The sequence below is a fragment of the Oncorhynchus gorbuscha genome, linkage group LG20 (genome assembly GCF_021184085.1).
Source record: "Oncorhynchus gorbuscha isolate QuinsamMale2020 ecotype Even-year linkage group LG20, OgorEven_v1.0, whole genome shotgun sequence".
Lineage (NCBI taxonomy): Eukaryota > Metazoa > Chordata > Actinopteri > Salmoniformes > Salmonidae > Oncorhynchus > Oncorhynchus gorbuscha.
The window spans coordinates 7710889-7730888 of NC_060192.1; the positions used below are offsets into that span (position 1 = coordinate 7710889).

At 48.5% G+C, this 20000-nt stretch overlaps 1 protein-coding gene across 6 annotated transcripts in view; it reads right to left on the reverse strand.

Annotated features, from left to right (window-relative positions):
* Positions 1-12248: 12248 nt before the first annotated feature.
* The window catches only part of LOC124007230 (disabled homolog 2-interacting protein-like), a 230101-nt gene continuing 222349 nt past the window's right edge, over positions 12249-20000 (reverse strand). For all 6 annotated transcript variants that reach the window (XM_046317642.1, XM_046317641.1, XM_046317640.1 and 3 more), the window contains one exon: positions 12249-13487. In XM_046317642.1, coding sequence (XP_046173598.1) covers positions 13320-13487 — 168 coding nt within the window. In that variant the 3' untranslated portion in view covers positions 12249-13319. The remainder of the gene's footprint in view (positions 13488-20000) is intronic.

The following is a 20000-nucleotide window of genomic DNA, read 5'->3' on the forward strand; positions in this document are numbered from 1 at the left end:
GTCTTGCCGAGGTTCAGCTTGAGGTGGTGATCCGTCATCCACACTGATATGTCTGCCAGACATGCAGAGATGCGATTCGCCACCTGGTCATCAGAAGGGGGAAAGGAGAAGATTAATTGTGTGTCGTCTGCATAGCAATGATAAGAGAGACCATGTGAGGTTATGACAGAGCCAAGTGACTTGGTGTATAGCGAGAATAGGAGAGGGCCAAGAACAGAGCCCTGGGGGACACCAGTGGTGAGAGCGCGTGGTGAGGAGACAGATTCTCGCCACGCCACCTGGTAGGAGCGACCTGTCAGGTAGGACGCAATCCAAGCGTGGGCCGCGCCGGAGATGCCCAACTCGGAGAGGGTGGAGAGGAGGATCTGATGGTTCACAGTATCGAAGGCAGCCGATAGATCTAGAAGGATGAGAGCAGAGGAGAGAGAGTTAGCTTTAGCAGTGCGGAGCGCCTCCGTGATACAGAGGAGAGCAGTCTCAGTTGAATGACTAGTCTTGAAACCTGACTGATTTGGATCAAGAAGGTCATTCAGAGAGAGATAGCGGGAGAGCTGGCCAAGGACGGCACGTTCAAGAGTTTTGGAGAGAAAAGAAAGAAGGGATACTGGTCTGTAATTGTTGACATCGGAGGGATCGAGTGTAGGTTTTTTCAGAAGGGGTGCAACTCTCGCTCTCTTGAAGACGGAAGGGACGTAGCCAACGGTCAGGGATGAGTTGATGAGCGAGGTGAGGTAAGGGAGAAGGTCTCCGGAAATGGTCTGGAGAAGAGAGGAGGGGATAGGGTCAAGCGGGCAGGTTGTTGGGCGGCCGGCCGTCACAAGACGCGAGATTTCATCTGGAGAGAGAGGGGAGAAAGAGGTCAGAGCACAGGGTAGGGCAGTGTGAGCAGAACCAGCGGTGTCGTTTGACTTAGCAAACGAGGATCGGATGTCGTCGACCTTCTTTTCAAAATGGTTGACGAAGTCATCTGCAGAGAGGGAGGAGGGGGGAGGGGGCGGAGGATTCAGGAGGGAGGAGAAGGTGGCAAAGAGCTTCCTAGGGTTAGAGGCAGATGCTTGGAATTTAGCGTGGTAGAAAGTGGCTTTAGCAGCAGAGACAGAGGAGGAAAATGTAGAGAGGAGGGAGTGAAAGGATGCCAGGTCCGCAGGGAGGCGAGTTTTGAGTTGCAGTGAGGTTAGTGGAAGAACAGCATCTAGTAAAGATGAGGTGAGCGTATTGCCTGCCTTGTGAGTAGGGGGGGAAGGTGAGAGGGTGAGGTCAAAAGAGGAGAGGAGTGGAAAGAAGGAGGCAGAGAGGAAAGAGTCAAAGGTAGACGTGGGGAGGTTAAAGTCGCCCAGAACTGTGAGAGGTGAGCCGTCCTCAGGAAAGGAGCTTATCAAGGCATCAAGCTCATTGATGAACTCTCCGAGGGAACCTGGAGGGCGATAAATGATAAGGATGTTAAGCTTGAAAGGGCTAGTAACTGTGACAGCATGGAATTCAAAGGAGGCGATAGACAGATGGGTAAGGGGAGAAAGAGAGAATGACCACTTGGGAGAGATGAGGATCCCGGTGCCACCACCCCGCTGACCAGACGCTCTCGGGGTGTGCGAGAACACGTGGGCGGACGAAGAGAGAGCATTAGGAGTAGCAGTGTTGTCTGTGGTGATCCATGTTTCCGTCAGTGCCAAGAAGTCGAGGGACTGGAGGGAGGCATAGGCTGAGATGAACTCTGCCTTGTTGACCGCAGATTGGCAGTTCCAGAGGCTACCGGAGACCTGGAACTCCACGTGGGTCGTGCGCGCTGGGACCACCAGAGTAGGGTGGCCGCGGCCACGCGGTGTGGAGCGTTTGTATGGTCTGTGCAGAGAGGAGAGAACAGGGATAAACAGACACATAGTTGACAGGCTACAGAAGAGGCTACGCTAATGCAAAGGAGATTGGAATGACAAGTGGACTACACGTCTCGAATGTTCAGAAAGTTAAGCTACGTAGCAAGAATCTTATTGACTAAAATGATTAAAATGATACAGTACTGCTGAAGTAGGCCAGCTGGCAGTGGGTGCGTTGTTGACACTACACTAATCAAGTCGTTCCGTTGAGTGTAATAGTTTCTGCAGTGTTGCTATTCGGGGGCTAGCAGGCTAGCTAGCAGTGTTGTTTACGTTATGTTGCGTTAAAAGAACGACAATAGATGGCTAGCGAACCTAGAAAATCGCTCTAGACTACACAATTATCTTTGATACAAAGACGGCTATGTAGCTAGCTAAGTAGCTAGCTACGATCAAACAAATCAAACCGTTGTACTGTAATGAAATGAAGTGAAAAAGTGATACAACCTGTGAATGTGACCGGGTAGTTGAGTTCTATACAGAAGACGTTGGCGTTGGCTAGCGTTGGCTAGCTGTTGGCTAGCTAGCAGAGTTGGCTAGCTAGCAGAGTCACCTACGTTAAGGACGACAAATAGCTGGCTAGCTAACCTCGGTAAATTAAGATAATCACTCTAAGACTACACACTCTAAACCTAAACAACACAATTATCTTGGATACGATGATACGATGATACGAAGACAGCAAAGACAGCTATGTAGGTAGCTAACACTAAACTAATCAAGTCGTTCAGTTGAGTGTAATAGTAATAGTTTCTCAGTGCAGCTAATCAGTGGACGTTAGCTAGCTGGCTAGTGAAGACTACGTTAGGACGGCGAAATACGATAATTACGCAATTATCTTTGATACAAAGACGGCTATGTAGCTAGCTGAGAAGAAATTGCTAAGATAAGACAAATCAAACCGTTGTGATATAATGAAATATAATGAAAAAGTTATACTACCCGTTGGAGCGACGTGCAGATGCGACCACTCGCTCCAACCGGAACCATGACACATGAACCACATGGAAACCATGTGTTTGAGGTATACATGTATCATTACAATGATTCCGCTCCAGCCATTACCACTGGCGTGATCAAAACTATCTTTAAGCATGGATTGGTCAGGACAGCGTAAATAGAACTCAGCACGGGGACTTCCTGTTTGAGTTTCTGGCTATAGGTCATGATATGATTTGCCAAAGGGAGGGCGGCGGGAGGCCTAGTAGCCATCCCGGAAGAGAGAGTAACAGTGCTCAAGTTTTTGAAGCGCGAGTACTACAGGTAATGTGTTGATAGAACTTCGGTAGTGTTTTCCTCAAATTTACTTTGTTAAAGTCCCCAGCTACAATAAATACGGCCTCAGGATATGAGGTTTCCAGTTTGCACAAAGTCCAGTGTAATTCCTTGAGGGCCGTTGAGGTATTGGCTTGAGGGGAATATACACAGGGGTGACTATAACCGAAGAGAATTCTGTTGAGGTAATACGGTTGGAATTTGATTGTGAGGTATTCTAGGTTGGGTGAACAAAAGGACTTGAGTTCCTGTATGTTATCACAATCACACCATGAGTTGTTAATCATGAAACATACACCTCAGCCTTTCTTCCCGGAGAGTTCTTTATTCCTGTCTGCGCGATGTACTGAGAACCCAGCTGGCTGTATGGATGGGGACAGTATATCTGGAGAGTATGTTAGAGTTCCTGATGTCTCTCTGGAAGGAGATCCTCACCCTGAGCTCGTCTACTGTATTGTCCAGGGACTGAGTATTAGCGAGTATAGTCAGATGCGGTGGATGGTGTGTACGCCTCCTGAGTTGGACTAGAAGTCCACTCAGAATACCTCTTCTCCACCGGTGGTGTCTTGGAGCAGCCTCTGGGATAAAGGGTGGCAGGGTAGCCTAGTGTTTAGAGCGTTGGACTAGTAACCGAAAGGTTGCAAGTTCGAATCCCCGAGCTGACAAGGTACAAATCTGTCGTTCTGCCCCTGAACAGGCAGTTAACCCACTGTTCCTAGGCTGTCATTGAAAATAAGAATTTGTTCTTAACTGACTTGCCTAGTAAAATAAAGGTAAAATAAAAAATAAAAAATTGCCTTGGGGATCTGATTCGGGAGTCGTATTTCTGGTAGGAATGCTACTGAGTTACTGCCGTTCTGATACTCAGAAGTTCTTTCAAAAAATTGTTCTGGGCTAATAATGAAAGAAATTACCAAAAAATATTAAAATACTGCAAAGTTACTTCGGAGCTAGAAGCAGTGGGGCAAAAAAAGTATTTAGTCAGCCACCAATTGTGCAAGTTCTCCCACTTAAAAAGATGAGAGAGGCCGGGAATTTTCATCATAGGTACACTTCAACTATGACAGACAAAATGAGAAGAAAAAAATCCAGAAAATCACATTGTAGGACTTTTAATTAATTTATTTGCAAATTATGGTGGAAAATAAGTATTTAGTCTCCTACAAACAAGCAAGATTTCTGGCTCTCACAGACCTGTAACTTCTATGATGAAAATTACAGGCCTCTCTCATATTTTTAAGTGGGAGAACTTGCACAATTGGTGGCTGACTAAATACTTTTTTGCCCCACTGTATATTGGTGCCATCTTATAGTCTTTTCACAGAGTTAGCATGGCCTACCTTGCCTACCCTTACTGCACATCACTGCCTGTTACTGGCCCACGGGGCAATAATTCTACACTGGTGTTAAGCCATTTTATTTGAAGTGTAGCATATAGCACACTTTCACACACTGTAATCAGGGTTGGGGAGTAACTGATTACACGTAATCGGATTACAAAAAAACCTAACTGCAATCAGTTATGTTACCAGCAAAAATATTGTAATTAGATTACAGATACCTTCAAAAAACTAGATGTTTACTTTGGCTGTGTTTACACAGGCAGCCAAATTTGTTTCATATTTGTTTCATTAATTGGTGTTTTGACCAATCAGATCTGATGTGATTGGTCAAAAGACCAATTCGTAGAAAACAGCGCTCTTGGATGACTTTTAAACAATGTTAGTGGAAAAAAAACACACCTTTCTGTTTTGTCAATGACATTCAGTGCAGCACTGGAAAAAGGCACGAGTTTACGTTTGTTCCACCTGAGCGAGTTTTACCACAAGTCAGACAAGCCACTATGATGACAAACCAAACACGTTTGATGGATTATTTTTGGCTTCTTCTAATGCCTCTTAAGGGGAAAGTAATCCAAAAGTAACTGAAAGTAATCAGATTACGTTACTGAGTTTGAATAATCCAAAAATTACATTACATATTAAAACGTTGGACAGGTGACTAGTAACTGTAATGGATTACATTTAGAAAGTAACCTACCCAGCCCTGACTGTAATACATAGCAAGAAATAATGTCTACCTTGGGTAAGGTAGGATAGAGATTTTGAGCATTTCCAGCTCATGTGTTTTGGAGCATTCTCCCTCTTTCCCTCTTCTCTTCATCTTCTCTCCCAGCTACTGTGGGGAATAACAATCAGGCAGTATGTAGGTCAGCCGAGCTGAGGAGCATGCACCACTCACTACCCCTCTTTTACCTCTCTCTCCATCTTCCTCTCATCTTTTAGCTCTCTCCCTCCATCTTCCCCTCCTCTAAATGGTTCTCGTAATCATCGTTCTATTACTAGACTGAGTATCTTAGAACATATGTACATTTGCTCCTCACAAGCCAAGTTGTATCTGATTTAATACCTGTCAATCATCTAAAACAGTGTTTACCAAATTATAGGTCTGAATCTACTGGTTTGCGTCTGAATTATAGGTTGTGGCTGGAAATATGTTCATGTTTTTTTTGTCTGAGTCACATGAAAATCGCATATGAATTTGAGACAACCGTTGCGTGATTTGTTGCATTGACCATAATCACATGGTATGGAAAATATAAACGTATTGGAAAATATATTCACCACAGTGGCAAGAAACACACAAGGCAGAGGCTTAAAATATGTAAATAAAACTTTAATAAGTCTAGTTGCAAATGTACATAAATTGCACAGCCACATTGTTTATATATATATCGTCAACACAAACAAATTCCTCTGTACATTATTGTTTTTGTCACTGTTGTCCAAAGGAAGCAGAATCCAGCCAATACTTTACTTTCAACATCATTACAAAAGCATTTTCTACAAGATATTAGAAAACATACATCTTTTACTTTATTTATAGATATATATTTAGTTTATAGTATTTTTTTCTCCACTGGCTGTAACTGCACTGTATGTACTATATAATTGTGTGTGTGTGTGTGTGTGTGTGTGTGTGTGTGTGTGTGTGTGTGTGTGTGTGTGTGTGTGTGTGTGGCTACAGAGACATCATCATCACATTTCTCTCTCTGACTCTCCTCTCCTACATTCTTCAACAACTTAACGAAGGTGGAACGGCGGTGGGACGTGACCAGAAACAGACAAGAGGGTTTAGAATTGATAGCCAAATGAAGGACATTGCATTGCCTATTTCTGTGGAAGTGGCATTGTGCTATGTGGCACTGGTAACACAAATTGACCATGACAGTTTATACCAGTATTAAACTAGCTGATTTGGGAGAGTTGGCATTTTCCATTTCCTGTTTCAGTTTAGAGGTAGAGACTATACAGAGGACAAGGGAGAACACATCCCTAAAGACGGAAGTCTTGACTTCATTTAGTCCTCTCTACAACCAGTCCGTAATGTCTTTTCCCCTCAAAATGCTGGACATAAAATACACAATTGAAGTAAATTGAGTGAGCAAATGTATATGAGTACTGCACTCAGTAGTACACTCCACGACATGGCTGATCAAGCCAGGAGTGCACACGTCTGCAGTCCAAAAGACAGGGGTGTGTTTATGGAAGGTAGACTAGGGGCTGGAGTCGATCCGTGTCGCGGAAGATCCACGTTAAGATGTCTCGATCATTTCCAATTGCGCTGACATACGCAGCGTTTACGAGTACCAGTTGTGCCGCTCCGCGTTACATTCCAGCAACCCGTTGACTGGAACTCATCCCTCTATGTCAACTTCGTGGACTATGAGAAAGCATTTGACAGCTTAGACAGAGACGCCCTATGGAGGCTCCTCAGACCAGAGAATATTGCTAGAGTGATCTGCACTACCTATAATGGCATAACAACATGCAGGGTTGTGCATGCAGGCGAGCTTAGCACACCCTTCAGACTCCCGACTGGAGAAAAACAGGGATGTCTCCTGTCACCCTTCCTTTTCCTGTTACACATTGACTGGGTCATGAGGAAGACAACCGAGAACAGGTGACATGGCATACAATGGTCTCTATGGACACAGTTGGACGACCTTACCTTTGCGGAGGATCTAGCACTCCTGTCGCACAGTCAACAGCAAATGCAAGATAAAACGTCAGACCTGGACACCACATCATCCCAGCCAAGACTCCATATCCACAGAACACAAAACCAAGATAACGATCAACGACGAATCTAACAATCCAATCACCCTCAGAAAAAGAACCCCTGGAGGATGCCAGTTCCTTCACCGACCTGTGATGCGTCATCACCAAACAAGGCGAAACCGAGCAGGATGTAAAGGCAGAATTCAAAAAGCAAGAATAGCCTTCATCTCCCAAAGAAACAAGAGTAGTCTTCATCTCCCAAAGAAACAAGAGTAGTCTTCATCTCCCAAAGAAACAAGAGTAGCCTTCATCTCCCAAAGAAACAAGAGTAGTCTTCATCTCCCATCTGGAGCTCCAGGAAAATGAAAACGCAAACCCTTTCAACACCACTGTTAAGTCAGTGATGGCTGTATGGCTCAGACAAATGGAGGACAACAAAACCCACAATGACAACAACTCAGAGCTTCATAAACAAGTGCCTGCGACGCATCCATCACATCAGATGGATGGGCAGAGTCCGTAGCATTGACCCGTGGGAGCGCATCAGCCAGGTTCCGGTGGAAGAGGAGATCCGGAGGAGAAGATGGGGATGGATCGGTCACACCCTCCGAAAGTTCCCCTCCAACATCACCAGGCAAGCTCTATACTGGAACCCACAAGGGAGCTCCCGAAGGACCGTAAAGTAAGTCTCTGCGAACGCTGGGAACATTGCCTTTGAGTTTAAATCCGATACGGTTTGGATCCAGCTCTATCAGTGCTTAAAACTGGGCCGATGAGCTGGGCTGATGACAAATGGGGTTTTGTGCTTGTGTTTCTCTCTCACCACACCTGATTGGGTCATAGGTCGCTGGACATTTGGACTCTCTCTGACCTCTACACGCCAGACATCATCCAAAACCTCTCAGAGTCAACATAGTCATTTACATTTTTTTGCAATATACTCAAAGTGTTTTTCCCTTGATAAAAAAAGAGTATACTGAATGGGGGGGGGGGTTAGAGGATTGCACTAAAACCTGGAGATCTAACTGACCAGGACAGATGGCTGGTTGAGCTATTTACAATATCCATGATACAGTAATATCAATCGATACAGCAATATTATTGAACACAAGGTACATTTACAAAAAAAAGGCTCTCTTTTTAACATTAGTTAAAAAATATTGTGAACAATTTATCTACACTCTCGTCTCCAAGGCTGTCCAGCCTCTTGATACACTCATCATTATCATATATTTATATGATATATAAATCACATATCATTCATGTCTGCAGCAACTCATAAAAACAACATTCCATCATCTTCCTACATTGGAAACCTATTTTCATTTAAATTTTTAAAAAATGGTGACGCAGTGGCTCGCTACCATTCGTTACAGCGCCAAAATGAAGCATGCGGATTTTTCAACCCTAACTCATCTGTAAAGGTAAGAAAAATGAATTACAAAAATATACAAAATATAGATGTGCTGAAAATGTCGGTGGGGTGGTGGGAGCAAGCGGGAACAGTAGCCACAGGATCATTCAGGGACAATAGGTCTAGACCCCACATTAGGGTCGAGACCCCACATTAAGACCAACCGTGTGTTTGAGTAGCATCTTCACATTCAATAGAGAGAGGGAATGAGGGAGAAGGGGAGAGGGAAAAAAGAGGAGAGGAGAGATAGATGCCTCGAAGCGAAGTGTGTGTGTGGGGGGGTCACAGTCTTTATGCGGCATGCTTTTTTGACATGAATTAGCAAACAGGAGAGTTTTAAGAAAAAGCGTACGATTCTAACCTGTGAGGTCACATAACACACACTAGTCCAGTGTATAGTATAACATCGTGTTCAACAACGCTACTCTCTCTCTCTCCCCTTGTGCTACAGGGCTATCAGACCAGCCATGGCAAGGGTCCTGAACGCAAAGCGACACACAACCAACATAGGTCGTCGTTTCAACGTCGATTCAACATTATTGGTGAAGCACTAAAGCAAACCTCAATCCCGACCAGGTCTGTTTCCAAAAACCTGGATAAAGTAGAGGTCAAGAAGAAGAACATCTGCTTATGGTGCAACTCACAGCATAGTGTGCAGTCTCTCCCTGCCCCGAAGCCCTATAGGACACACTATAGCTGCAACCACCCACTCCTTGGAACGGGCTTCTTTCGTACTTGACCTGATCAAATATATCTATATATCTCATGTATACTTTATAGAGGAAAATATGAAATATGCATACATCTATCTTACATTTCATGAGTATATTTTCACATACAGGTCATGATTTAGTGTTCATAACACATTTTGCGTGATGTATTTGTACAATATATTTATATTCCTTTACAAATCTACTGTATCATAAGACGTGCCTTTTGTTGTTGTTGTTGCAGGAATAGGGGGTCTGAAGGACAAAGTAGAGATGTGTTCCTTACTTAAGGCGTTTCATGTACCAATAGCTTTCACAAAGTGCACTATATAGGGAGAGGAGGAAAAATAGGAAGTGTTTCGGCTCTCCAGGACTGACACTGAACAGCCCGGGGGTACAGCCCTCTAGGACTGACACTGAACAGCCCGGGGGTACGGCCCTCTAGGACTGACACTGAACAGCCCGGGGTACTCTGGATAAGAGCGTCCTCTAAATGACTTAAATGTAATGTAAATGGGTACGGCCCTCTAGGACTGACACTGAACAGCCCGGGGGTACAGCCCTCTAGGACTGACACTGAACAGCCCGGGGGTACGGCCCTCTAGGACTGACACTGAACAGCCCGGGGGTACGGCCCTCTAGGACTGACACTGAACAGCCCGGGGGTACGGCCCTCTAGGACTGACACTGAACAGCCCGGGGGTAGGGCCCTCTAGGACTGACACTGAACAGCCTGGGGGTACGGCCCTCTAGGACTGACACTGAACAGCCCGGGGGTACGGCCCTCCAGGACTGACACTGAACAGCCCGGGGGTACGGCCCTCTAGGACTGACACTGAACAGCCCGGGGGTACGGCCCTCCAGGACTGACACTGAACAGCCCGGGGGTACGGCCCTCTAGGACTGACACTGAACAGCCCGGGGGTAGGGCCCTCCAGGACTGACACTGAACAGCCCGGGGGTACGGCCCTCCAGGACTGACACTGAACAGCCCGGGGGTACGGCCCTCCAGGACTGACACTGAACAGCCCGGGGGTAGGGCCCTCCAGGACTGACACTGAACAGCCCAGGGGTAGGGCCCTCCAGGACTGACACTGAACAGCCCGGGGGTACGGCCCTCCAGGACTGACACTGAACAGCCCGGGGGTACGGCCCTCCAGGACTGACACTGAACAGCCCGGGGGTAGGGCCCTCCAGGACTGACACTGAACAGCCCGGGGGTACGGTCCTCTAGGACTGACACTGAACAGCCCGGGGTACGGCCCTCCAGGACTGACACTGAACAGCCCGGGGGTACGGCCCTCCAGGACTGACACTGAACAGCCCGGGGGTAGGGCCCTCCAGGACTGACACTGAACAGCCCGGGGGTACGGCCCTCCAGGACTGACACTGAACAGCCCGGGGGTACGGCCCTCCAGGACTGACACTGAACAGCCCGGGGGTACGGCCCTCCAGGACTGACACTGAACAGCCCGGGGGTAGGGCAGTAGTAGGCAACTCGATTCTGCTGCGGGACTATTTTAGACAGAGCGGATGGTTGGGGACCGGAACATTGCTATGATAATTTGTACACTGCAAATTGACCACAACTAAGCCCAAAAGAAGATTGTATTTGAAAATAATGATACATTTCAATACCTTGATTACATTAAGACACGGTCACATACAGTGCCTTCGCTAAGTATTTACACCCCTTTTTTACCCCACTTTTTCCACATTTTGTAACGTTACAACCTTATTCTAAAATGTATTAAATCGTCCCCCCCTCATCAATCTACACACAATACCCCATAATGACAAAGCAAAAACAGGTGTTTAGAAATGTTTGCTAATAAAAAAATAAAACCATTAAATATCACATTTACATAATTATTCATACCCTTTATTTTGTTGAAGAACCTTTGGCAGCAATTGCAGCATCGAGTGTCCTTGGGTATGACGCTACAAGCTTGGCACACCTGTAATTGGGGAGTTTCTCGCTTTCTTCTCTGCAGATCCTCTCAAGCTTTGTCAGGTTGGATGGGGATCGTCGCTGCACAGCTATTTTCAGGTCTCTCCAGAGATGTTTGATTGGGTATAAGTCTGGGCTCTGGCTGGGCCACTCAAGGACATTCAGAGACTTGTCCCGAAGCCACTCCTGCGTTGTCTTGGCTGTGTGCTTAGGGTCCTGAGCGCTCTGGAGAGGATCAAGGATCTCCCTCTACTTTGCTCCATCCGGATGGTGCCAGGTTTCCTCCAGACGTGGCGCTTGGCATTAAGGCCAAAGGGTTCAATCCTGGTTTCATCAGACCAGAGAATCTTGTTTCTCGTGGTTGGGGGGAGGGGTCTTTAGGTGCCTTTTGGCAAACTCCAAGCAGGCTGTCATGTGCCTTTTACTGAGGAGTGTCTTCCATCTGGCCACTCTTACCATGCAGGCCTGATTGGTGGAGTGCTGCAGAGATGGTTGTCCTTCTGGTGGGTTATTCCATCTCCACAGAATTCTGGAGCTCTGCCAGAGTGACCACCGGGTTCTTGGTCACCTCCCTGACCAAGGCCCTTCTCCCCCGATGGCTCAGTTTGGCCGGGCGGCCAGCTCTAGGAAGAGTCTTGGTGTTTCCACATTTCTTCCATTTAAGAATGGTGGAGACCACTGTGTTCCTGGGGATCTTCAATGCTGCAGAATTATTTTGTTACCTTTCCCCAGATCTGTGCCAGGACACAATCCTGTGTCGGGGGTCTACGAACAATTACTTTGACATCATTGCTTGATTTTTTTTTTTGTTCTGACATGCACTGTCAACTGTGGGACTTGATATAGTCAGGTGTGTGCCTTTCTAAATCATGTCCAATCAATTGAATTTACCACAGCTGGACTCCAATAATGTTGTAGAAACATTTCAAAGATAATCAATGGAAACCGGATGCACCTGAGCTCAATTTCGAGTCTCATAGCAAAGGGTCTGAATGCTTATGTAAATAAGGTATTTCTGTTTTTATTTTTTAATACATTTGCAAACATTTCTAAAAAAACTGTTTTCACTTTGTCATTATGGGGTATTGTGTGCTCAGGATTTTAAAGTCTGTAACGTAACGTGGAAAAAGTCAAGGGGTCTGAATACTTTCCGAAGGCATTGTATGTCTTCCTGTATTCCTTGGGAATACTTAGGAACAGATTTCCTAAATTAAACACATCTTTTGCTGAATTCATAGTGATTTTACAGTCTTTTTGACGACAAACTAAAATTCCCTCAAAAAGTATTATTATTGTTCGGGGTTGCGGGGCACTTTGGAACACAAAAGGACTTAAAAAGAAATATCAGTCTGGACAATAAATATTTCAAAAACTCCTATTTGTTAAAAAAAAAGAATGAGATAAGATCTAAATAAACCATTGGACAAAAATACTTTTCTTTGAGATTTAACACTACTATAAATTATTTTTCTGTTATTATTGTTTTGTTTTGTACATGGTCCACATGACCTGATCGTAACAGAGGAGAGGGGAAGAGAGGAGGCCAGGAAAGGAGAGGAAAACAGAGGAGAGGGGAAGAGAGGAGGCCAGGAAAGGAGAGGAAAACAGAGGAGAGGGGAAGAGAGAGGATTGGGTGACCATCTGACAGGATTGATTCCATCTGACAGACATTGTGTTGATTATAGTGATTTGTCCAAAGCTTTAGGGAAGAGAGTCTGAAATTGTCCCGGCAACTGCATACATCCAATGGAAACATCCAAATCGGTTGATTAATGGAGAGTTCAGTTCATATCTACAGCTTGTCCCGCCTCCTCCTCTGCAGGGCCCACTGGTGTTCAGCTCTGTCCAATGATTCACTGTCACTGACTTGGTCAGCTGTCTGTCAAACTAAAGTCCTGCCTCCTCGCTGCTTGGCCCCTCACAGTGGTCTCCTCACTCAGACTAACCCCCGTTTAGTGTCCATATAAGGAAGTGTCCTTTACAAGCACCAGCCAACACACACACACACACACACATACATTCTCTATCAGACTCTCTCTAGCAGTTGCTGCTGTTCCTGAACTCTCCGTTCTCAGTGATCTGGAGCTTGGTGGGATTGGTCGGGGAGATGCCGTTACGGGTCTGCATGCTGTAGCGCTCCTTCAGCTGGGTCAGGGCACTCATCAGACGGGCGTTGGCTGCGTCAAGAGACGCGATACGCTTCTCCTGCAGAGAGAGAAAGAGAGAGAGGGGGGGAGGGAGAGAGAGAGAAACACTGGGTTAGAGAGCGGGAGAGACGGAGGGGGGGTGAGACAGAGCAGCAAACGGCAAGCGAGAGAGATACCAAATATAGGCCTGTGCAAAGATAGGCGGTGAAGTACACAAGACGCAGATAACCAGGCAGCCAGCCAGACGACCAGCCAGCGAGGCAGACAGCCAGACGACCAGCCAGCGAGGCAGACAGCCAGACGACCAGACGCATTAATGGCAAAATGGAGATGTAGCCTCCTGCTCCTGTTAGTGTTGCTTACGGTATCATCTGAAGTCCCATCGCGTTCATGTTCATCCACCCGAGGTGCTCTCTAATTCACCATTCACTTCTCTCCCTCTCTTCTTAATGAGCTTTCCATATTCATTCTCTCTGTCTGTTGACTCAGGGAGCGGCTCATTGCCTCACCACCGCCTCTTTGTTTACACACTCATCTCCCATTACTTTACTGTGCAGATGAGCTTCTGTTTGTACGCGCGCGCGTGTGTGTGTGCGTGTGCGTGTGCGTGTGCGTGTGCGTGTGTGTGTGTGTGTGTGTGTGTGTGTGTGTGTGTGTGTGTGTGTGTGTGTGTGTGTGTGTGTGTGTCTGTGCACCACTGTCTGTGAGTTGACATTGAGCCGTCTTTCAACCACACCTCTGCAACTTTGTTTAACTCTCGTTGAAGCTTGTGTGCTGGCGTCAGTGTCTGTGTTTGCATCAGGAAATGTTACGCCACAACACAGAGCTGCCACTCTGCTGTCAGAAGTCGACAAGAGTTCACGGTGTAAAATGAGTCACGGCCATTGACAGACCGGCAGGGGCAGGAATGAGGCAAGTAAAGGAAGAATAGTGTTCATGTAAATATTAGTTAGTGAAGTGTAGAGTCGCGTGTCGCGCTCAGCCATTCAAGCCTTGTCACCGCCAGAGTTCTGACTGGTTGAATTAAACATGATGTATTTCCATGTTCTGTCACCCTTCACGTCCTGTAGCAGATGTCACAGAACACACACACAGACGCACACAAAATAAATTGTAGGAGCAAATATACACACAATATATTGAGCACAGTTGACTAGGCGCTGCATGGGCTTCGTTTTCTCCATGCATCTCTCTCCGTGAGGTTCAAACATCGCAAACACAGGACGTGTGTGTGTGTGACAGGAAGTGTGTGAGGGCTCAACTCTCCTTCCAAGATGATCATACTGACCTGCAGTACTGTCTCATGCCACCGCAGACTGCCATCATTGGGATTTTATATAGTCAATCAACTAACTATCCCTGAGAATGCTTTGGCTAAATCTATCTGTCACAGGCTTCATTAGGAAATATGTTGATTGATGTTGTACCCACAATAACAATCCGGACACACCCCAAACAAAAACCCTGGACGAACAGAGAAATCCGTACCACGCTGAGAGCCCGTACTGCATCATTCGATGTCCGCAGAACGAACCCCGATGACGCGCGACACATACACAGCAAGCCAGGTACAAAGCGCCGTAAATCCATTAGGGACGCAAAAAGACAATACAGACTCAAACTTGAATAGATGTTCGACAACTCAAGACTCACAACACATGCGGCAGCTAGCCTAGTGGTTAGCGCGTTGGACTAGGCAAGTCAGTTAAGAACAAATTCTTATTTTCAATGACGGCCTAGGAACAGTGGGTTAACTGCCTTGTTCAGGGGCAGAACGACAGATTTTTACCTTGTCAGCTCGGGGATTCAATCTAGCAACCTTTCAGTTACTGGCCCAATGCTCTAACCATGAGGCTACCTGCCTCCCCCCTCTAACCACGAGGCTACCAGCCTCCCCCCTCTAACCACGAGGCTACCTGCCTCCCCCCTCTAACCACGAGGATACCTGCCTCCCCCCTCTAACCACGAGGCTACCTGCCTCCCCCTCTAACCATGAGGCTACCTGCCTCCCCATCTAACCACGAGGCTACCTGCCTCCCCCTCTAACCACGAGGCTACCTGCCTCCCCATCTAACCACGAGGCTACCTGCCTCCCCCTCTAACCACGAGGCTACCTGCCTCCCCCTCTAACCACGAGGCTACCTGCCTCCCCCTCTAACCACGAGGCTACCTGCCTCCCCATCTAACCACGAGGCTACCTGCCTCCCCCATCTAACCACGAGGCTACCTGCCTCCCCCTCTAACCACGAGGCTACCTGCCTCCCCTCTAACCACGAGGCTACCTGCCTCCCCCTCTAACCACGAGGCTACCTGCCTCCCCCTCTAACCACGAGGCTACCTGCCTCCCCCATCTAACCACGAGGCTACCTGCCTCCCCATCTAACCACGAGGCTACCTGCCTCCCCCTCTAACCACGAGGCTACCTGCCTCCCCATCTAACCACGAGGCTACCTGCCTCCCCCTCTAACCACGAGGCTACCTGCCTCCCCATCTAACCACGAGGCTACCTGCCTCCCCCTCTAACCACGAGGCTACTTGCCTCCCCCTCTAACCACGAGGCTACCTGCCTCCCCTCTAACCACGAGGCTACCTGCCTCCCCCTCTAACCACGAGGCTACCTGCCTCCCCCTCTAACCACGAGGCTACCTGCCTCCCCCTCTAACCACGAGGCTACCTGCCTCCCCCTCTAACCACGAGGCTACCTGCCTCCCCCTCTAACCACGAGGCTACCTGCCTCCCCATCTAACCACGAGGCTACCTGCCTCCCCCTCTAACCACGAGGCTACCTGCCTCCCCCATCTAACCACGAGGCTACCTGCCTCCCCCCTCTAACCACGAGGCTACCTGCCTCCCCCTCTAACCACGAGGATACCTGCCTCCCCCTCTAACCACGAGGCTACCTGCCTCCCCCCTCTAACCACGAGGCTACCTGCCTCCCCCTCTAACCACGAGGCTACCTGCCTCCCCCATCTAACCACGAGGCTACCTGCCTCCCCCTCTAACCACGAGGCTACCTGCCTCCCCCTCTAACCACGAGGCTACCTGCCTCCCCATCTAACCACGAGGCTACCTGCCTCCCCATCTAACCACGAGGCTACCTGCCTCCCCCATCTAACCACGAGGCTACCTGCCTCCCCCTCTAACCACGAGGCTACCTGCCTCCCCCTCTAACCACGAGGCTACCTGCCTCCCCCATCTAACCACGAGGCTACCTGCCTCCCCCATCTAACCACGAGGCTACCTGCCTCCCCTCTAACCACGAGGCTACCTGCCTCCCCATCTAACCACGAGGCTACCTGCCTCCCCATCTAACCACGAGGCTACCTGCCTCCCCCATCTAACCACGAGGCTACCTGCCTCCCCCCTCTAACCACGAGGCTACCTGCCTCCCCATCTAACCACGAGGCTACCTGCCTCCCCTCTAACCACGAGGCTACCTGCCTCCCCCATCTAACCACGAGGCTACCTGCCTCCCCCTCTAACCACGAGGCTACTTGCCTCCCTCCTCTAACCACGAGGCTACCTGCCTCCCCCTCTAACCACGAGGCTACCTGCCTCCCCCCTCTAACCACGAGGCTACCTGCCTCCCCATCTAACCACGAGGCTACCTGCCTCCCCCTCTAACCACGAGGCTACCTGCCTCCCCTCTAACCACGAGGCTACCTGCCTCCCCCTCTAACCACGAGGCTACCTGCCTCCCCCTCTAACCACGAGGCTACCTGCCTCCCCCTCTAACCACGAGGCTACCTGCCCCCCTCTAACCACGAGGCTACCTGCCTCCCCCTCTAACCACGAGGCTACCTGCCTCCCCCATCTAACCACGAGGCTACCTGCCTCCCCATCTAACCACGAGGCTACCTGCCTCCCCATCTAACCACGAGGCTACCTGCCTCCCCCATCTAACCACGAGGCTACCTGCCTCCCCCTCTAACCACGAGGCTACCTGCCTCCCCCTCTAACCACGAGGCTACCTGCCTCCCCCTCTAACCACGAGGCTACCTGCCTCCCCCATCTAACCACGAGGCTACCTGCCTCCCCCTCTAACCACGAGGCTACCTGCCTCCCCCTCTAACCACGAGGCTACCTGCCTCCCCATCTAACCACGAGGCTACCTGCCTCCCCCTCTAACCACGAGGCTACCTGCCTCCCCCATCTAACCACGAGGCTACCTGCCTCCCCCTCTAACCACGAGGCTACCTGGCTCCCCCTCTAACCACGAGACTACCTGCCTCCCCCCTCTAACCACGAGGCTACCTGCCTCCCCCTCTAACAACGAGGCTACCTGCCTCCCCCTCTAACCACGAGGCTACCTGCCTCCCCCTTCTAACCACGAGGCTACCTGCCTCCCCATCTAACCACGAGGCTACCTGCCTCCCCCTCTAACCACGAGGCTACCTGCCTCCCCCATCTAACCACGAGGCTACCTGCCTCCCCCATCTAACCACGAGGCTACCTGCCTCCCCATCTAACCACGAGGCTACCTGCCTCCCCCATCTAACCACGAGGCTACCTGCCTCCCCCTCTAACCACGAGGCTACCTGCCTCCCCCTCTAACCACGAGGCTACCTGCCTCCCCCTCTAACCACGAGGCTACCTGCCTCCCCCTCTAACCACGAGGCTACCTGCCTCCCCCCTCTAACCACGAGGCTACCTGCCTCCCCATCTAACCACGAGGCTACCTGCCTCCCCCTCTAACCACGAGGCTACCTGCCTCCCCTCTAACCACGAGGCTACCTGCCTCCCCCTCTAACCACGAGGCTACCTGCCTCCCCCCTAACCACGAGGCTACCTGCCTCCCCCTCTAACCACGAGGCTACCTGCCTCCCCCATCTAACCACGAGGCTACCTGCCTCCCCCATCTAACCACGAGGCTACCTGCCTCCCCCTCTAACCACGAGGCTACCTGCCTCCCCCTCTAACCACGAGGCTACCTGCCTCCCCCTCTAACCACGAGGCTACCTGCCTCCCCCTCTAACCACGAGGCTACCTGCCTCCCCCTCTAACCACGAGGCTACCTGCCTCCCCCTCTAACCACGAGGCTACCTGCCTCCCCCTCTAACCACGAGGCTACCTGCCTCCCCCCTCTAACCACGAGGCTACCTGCCTCCCCCTCTAACCACGAGGCTACCTTGCAGCCCCCATTGTTGAATTATTATTTTTTTGACCCATCTACACACAATACCCCATAATGACATCATGTAAACATGTTTTTAGACATTTGAGCAAATTTTTTGACAAATAAATACAGAAATATCTAATTTTACATAAGTATTTACACCCATGAGTTAATACTTTGTCGACGCACAAAGTAAGGGTAAGACACGAAGAGCTTTCCACACCTGGACTGTGCGACGTTTGCTATTACTCTTTTCAAAATTCTTCAAACTCTGTCAAATTGATTGTTGATCATTGCCACGCAACCATTTTCAGGTCTTGCCTTGGATTTACAACTGAGACTCGGCCACTCCGGAACATTCACTGTCGCCTTGCTACTGAAAGGTGAATCCCATCTTCCATCGTCTGGTGGAAAGCAGACTGAACCAGGTTTTCCTCTAGGATGTTGCCTGTGCTTAGCTCCGTAACATTTCTTTTTTTTTATCCTGAAAAACTCCCCAGTCCTTAACGATTACAAGTTTACCCATAACATGATGCAGCCACCACTATGCTTGAAAATATGGAGAGTGGTAATTCAGTAATGTGTTGTATTGGATTTGCCCCAAACTTTGTATTCAGGACATAAAGTGAATTGCTTTGCCACATTTTTTTTGCAGTATTACTTTAGTGCCTTGTTGCAAACAGGGTGCATGTTTTTGAATATTGTTTATTCGGTGCAGGCTTTCTGCTTTTCTCTCTGTCAATTATAGGTTAGCATTGTGGAGTAACTACAATGTTGATCCATCCTCCGTTTTCTCCTATCATGACCATTAAACTGTGTGACTGTTTTTAATGCCACCATTGCATTGGCCTCATGGTGAAATCCCTGAGTGGTTTCCTTCTTATCTGGCAACTGAGTGAGGAAGGACGCCTTTACCTTTGTAGTGACTGTGTGCACTTCTACGTCTTTCAGAGTGTAATTAATAACTTCATCAATGTCTTCTTTTTTACTTTGTACCCATCTACCAATAGGTGCTCTTCTTTGCGATGCTTTCGAAAATCTCCCTGGTATTTGTGGTTGAAAATGTGTTAGAAATTCACTGCTCGACTTGAGGAACCGTAAAGATAATTGTATGTGTGGGGTACAGAGATGACGTATTCACTCAAAAATAATGTTAAATCACTATTATTACACACACACACACACACACACACACACACACACACACACACACACACACACACACACACACACACACACACACACACACACACACACACACACACACACACACACACACACACACACACACACACACACACACACACACACACACACACACACACACACACACACACACTGAGCAGAGTGAGAAGCCCACACACGTCATACGGTACATTTTTACTCCTGAACTAATTTACCATAACAAATGGACTGGCTCAAGCCATTTGAAAAAAAAAATCCACTTTGACATTT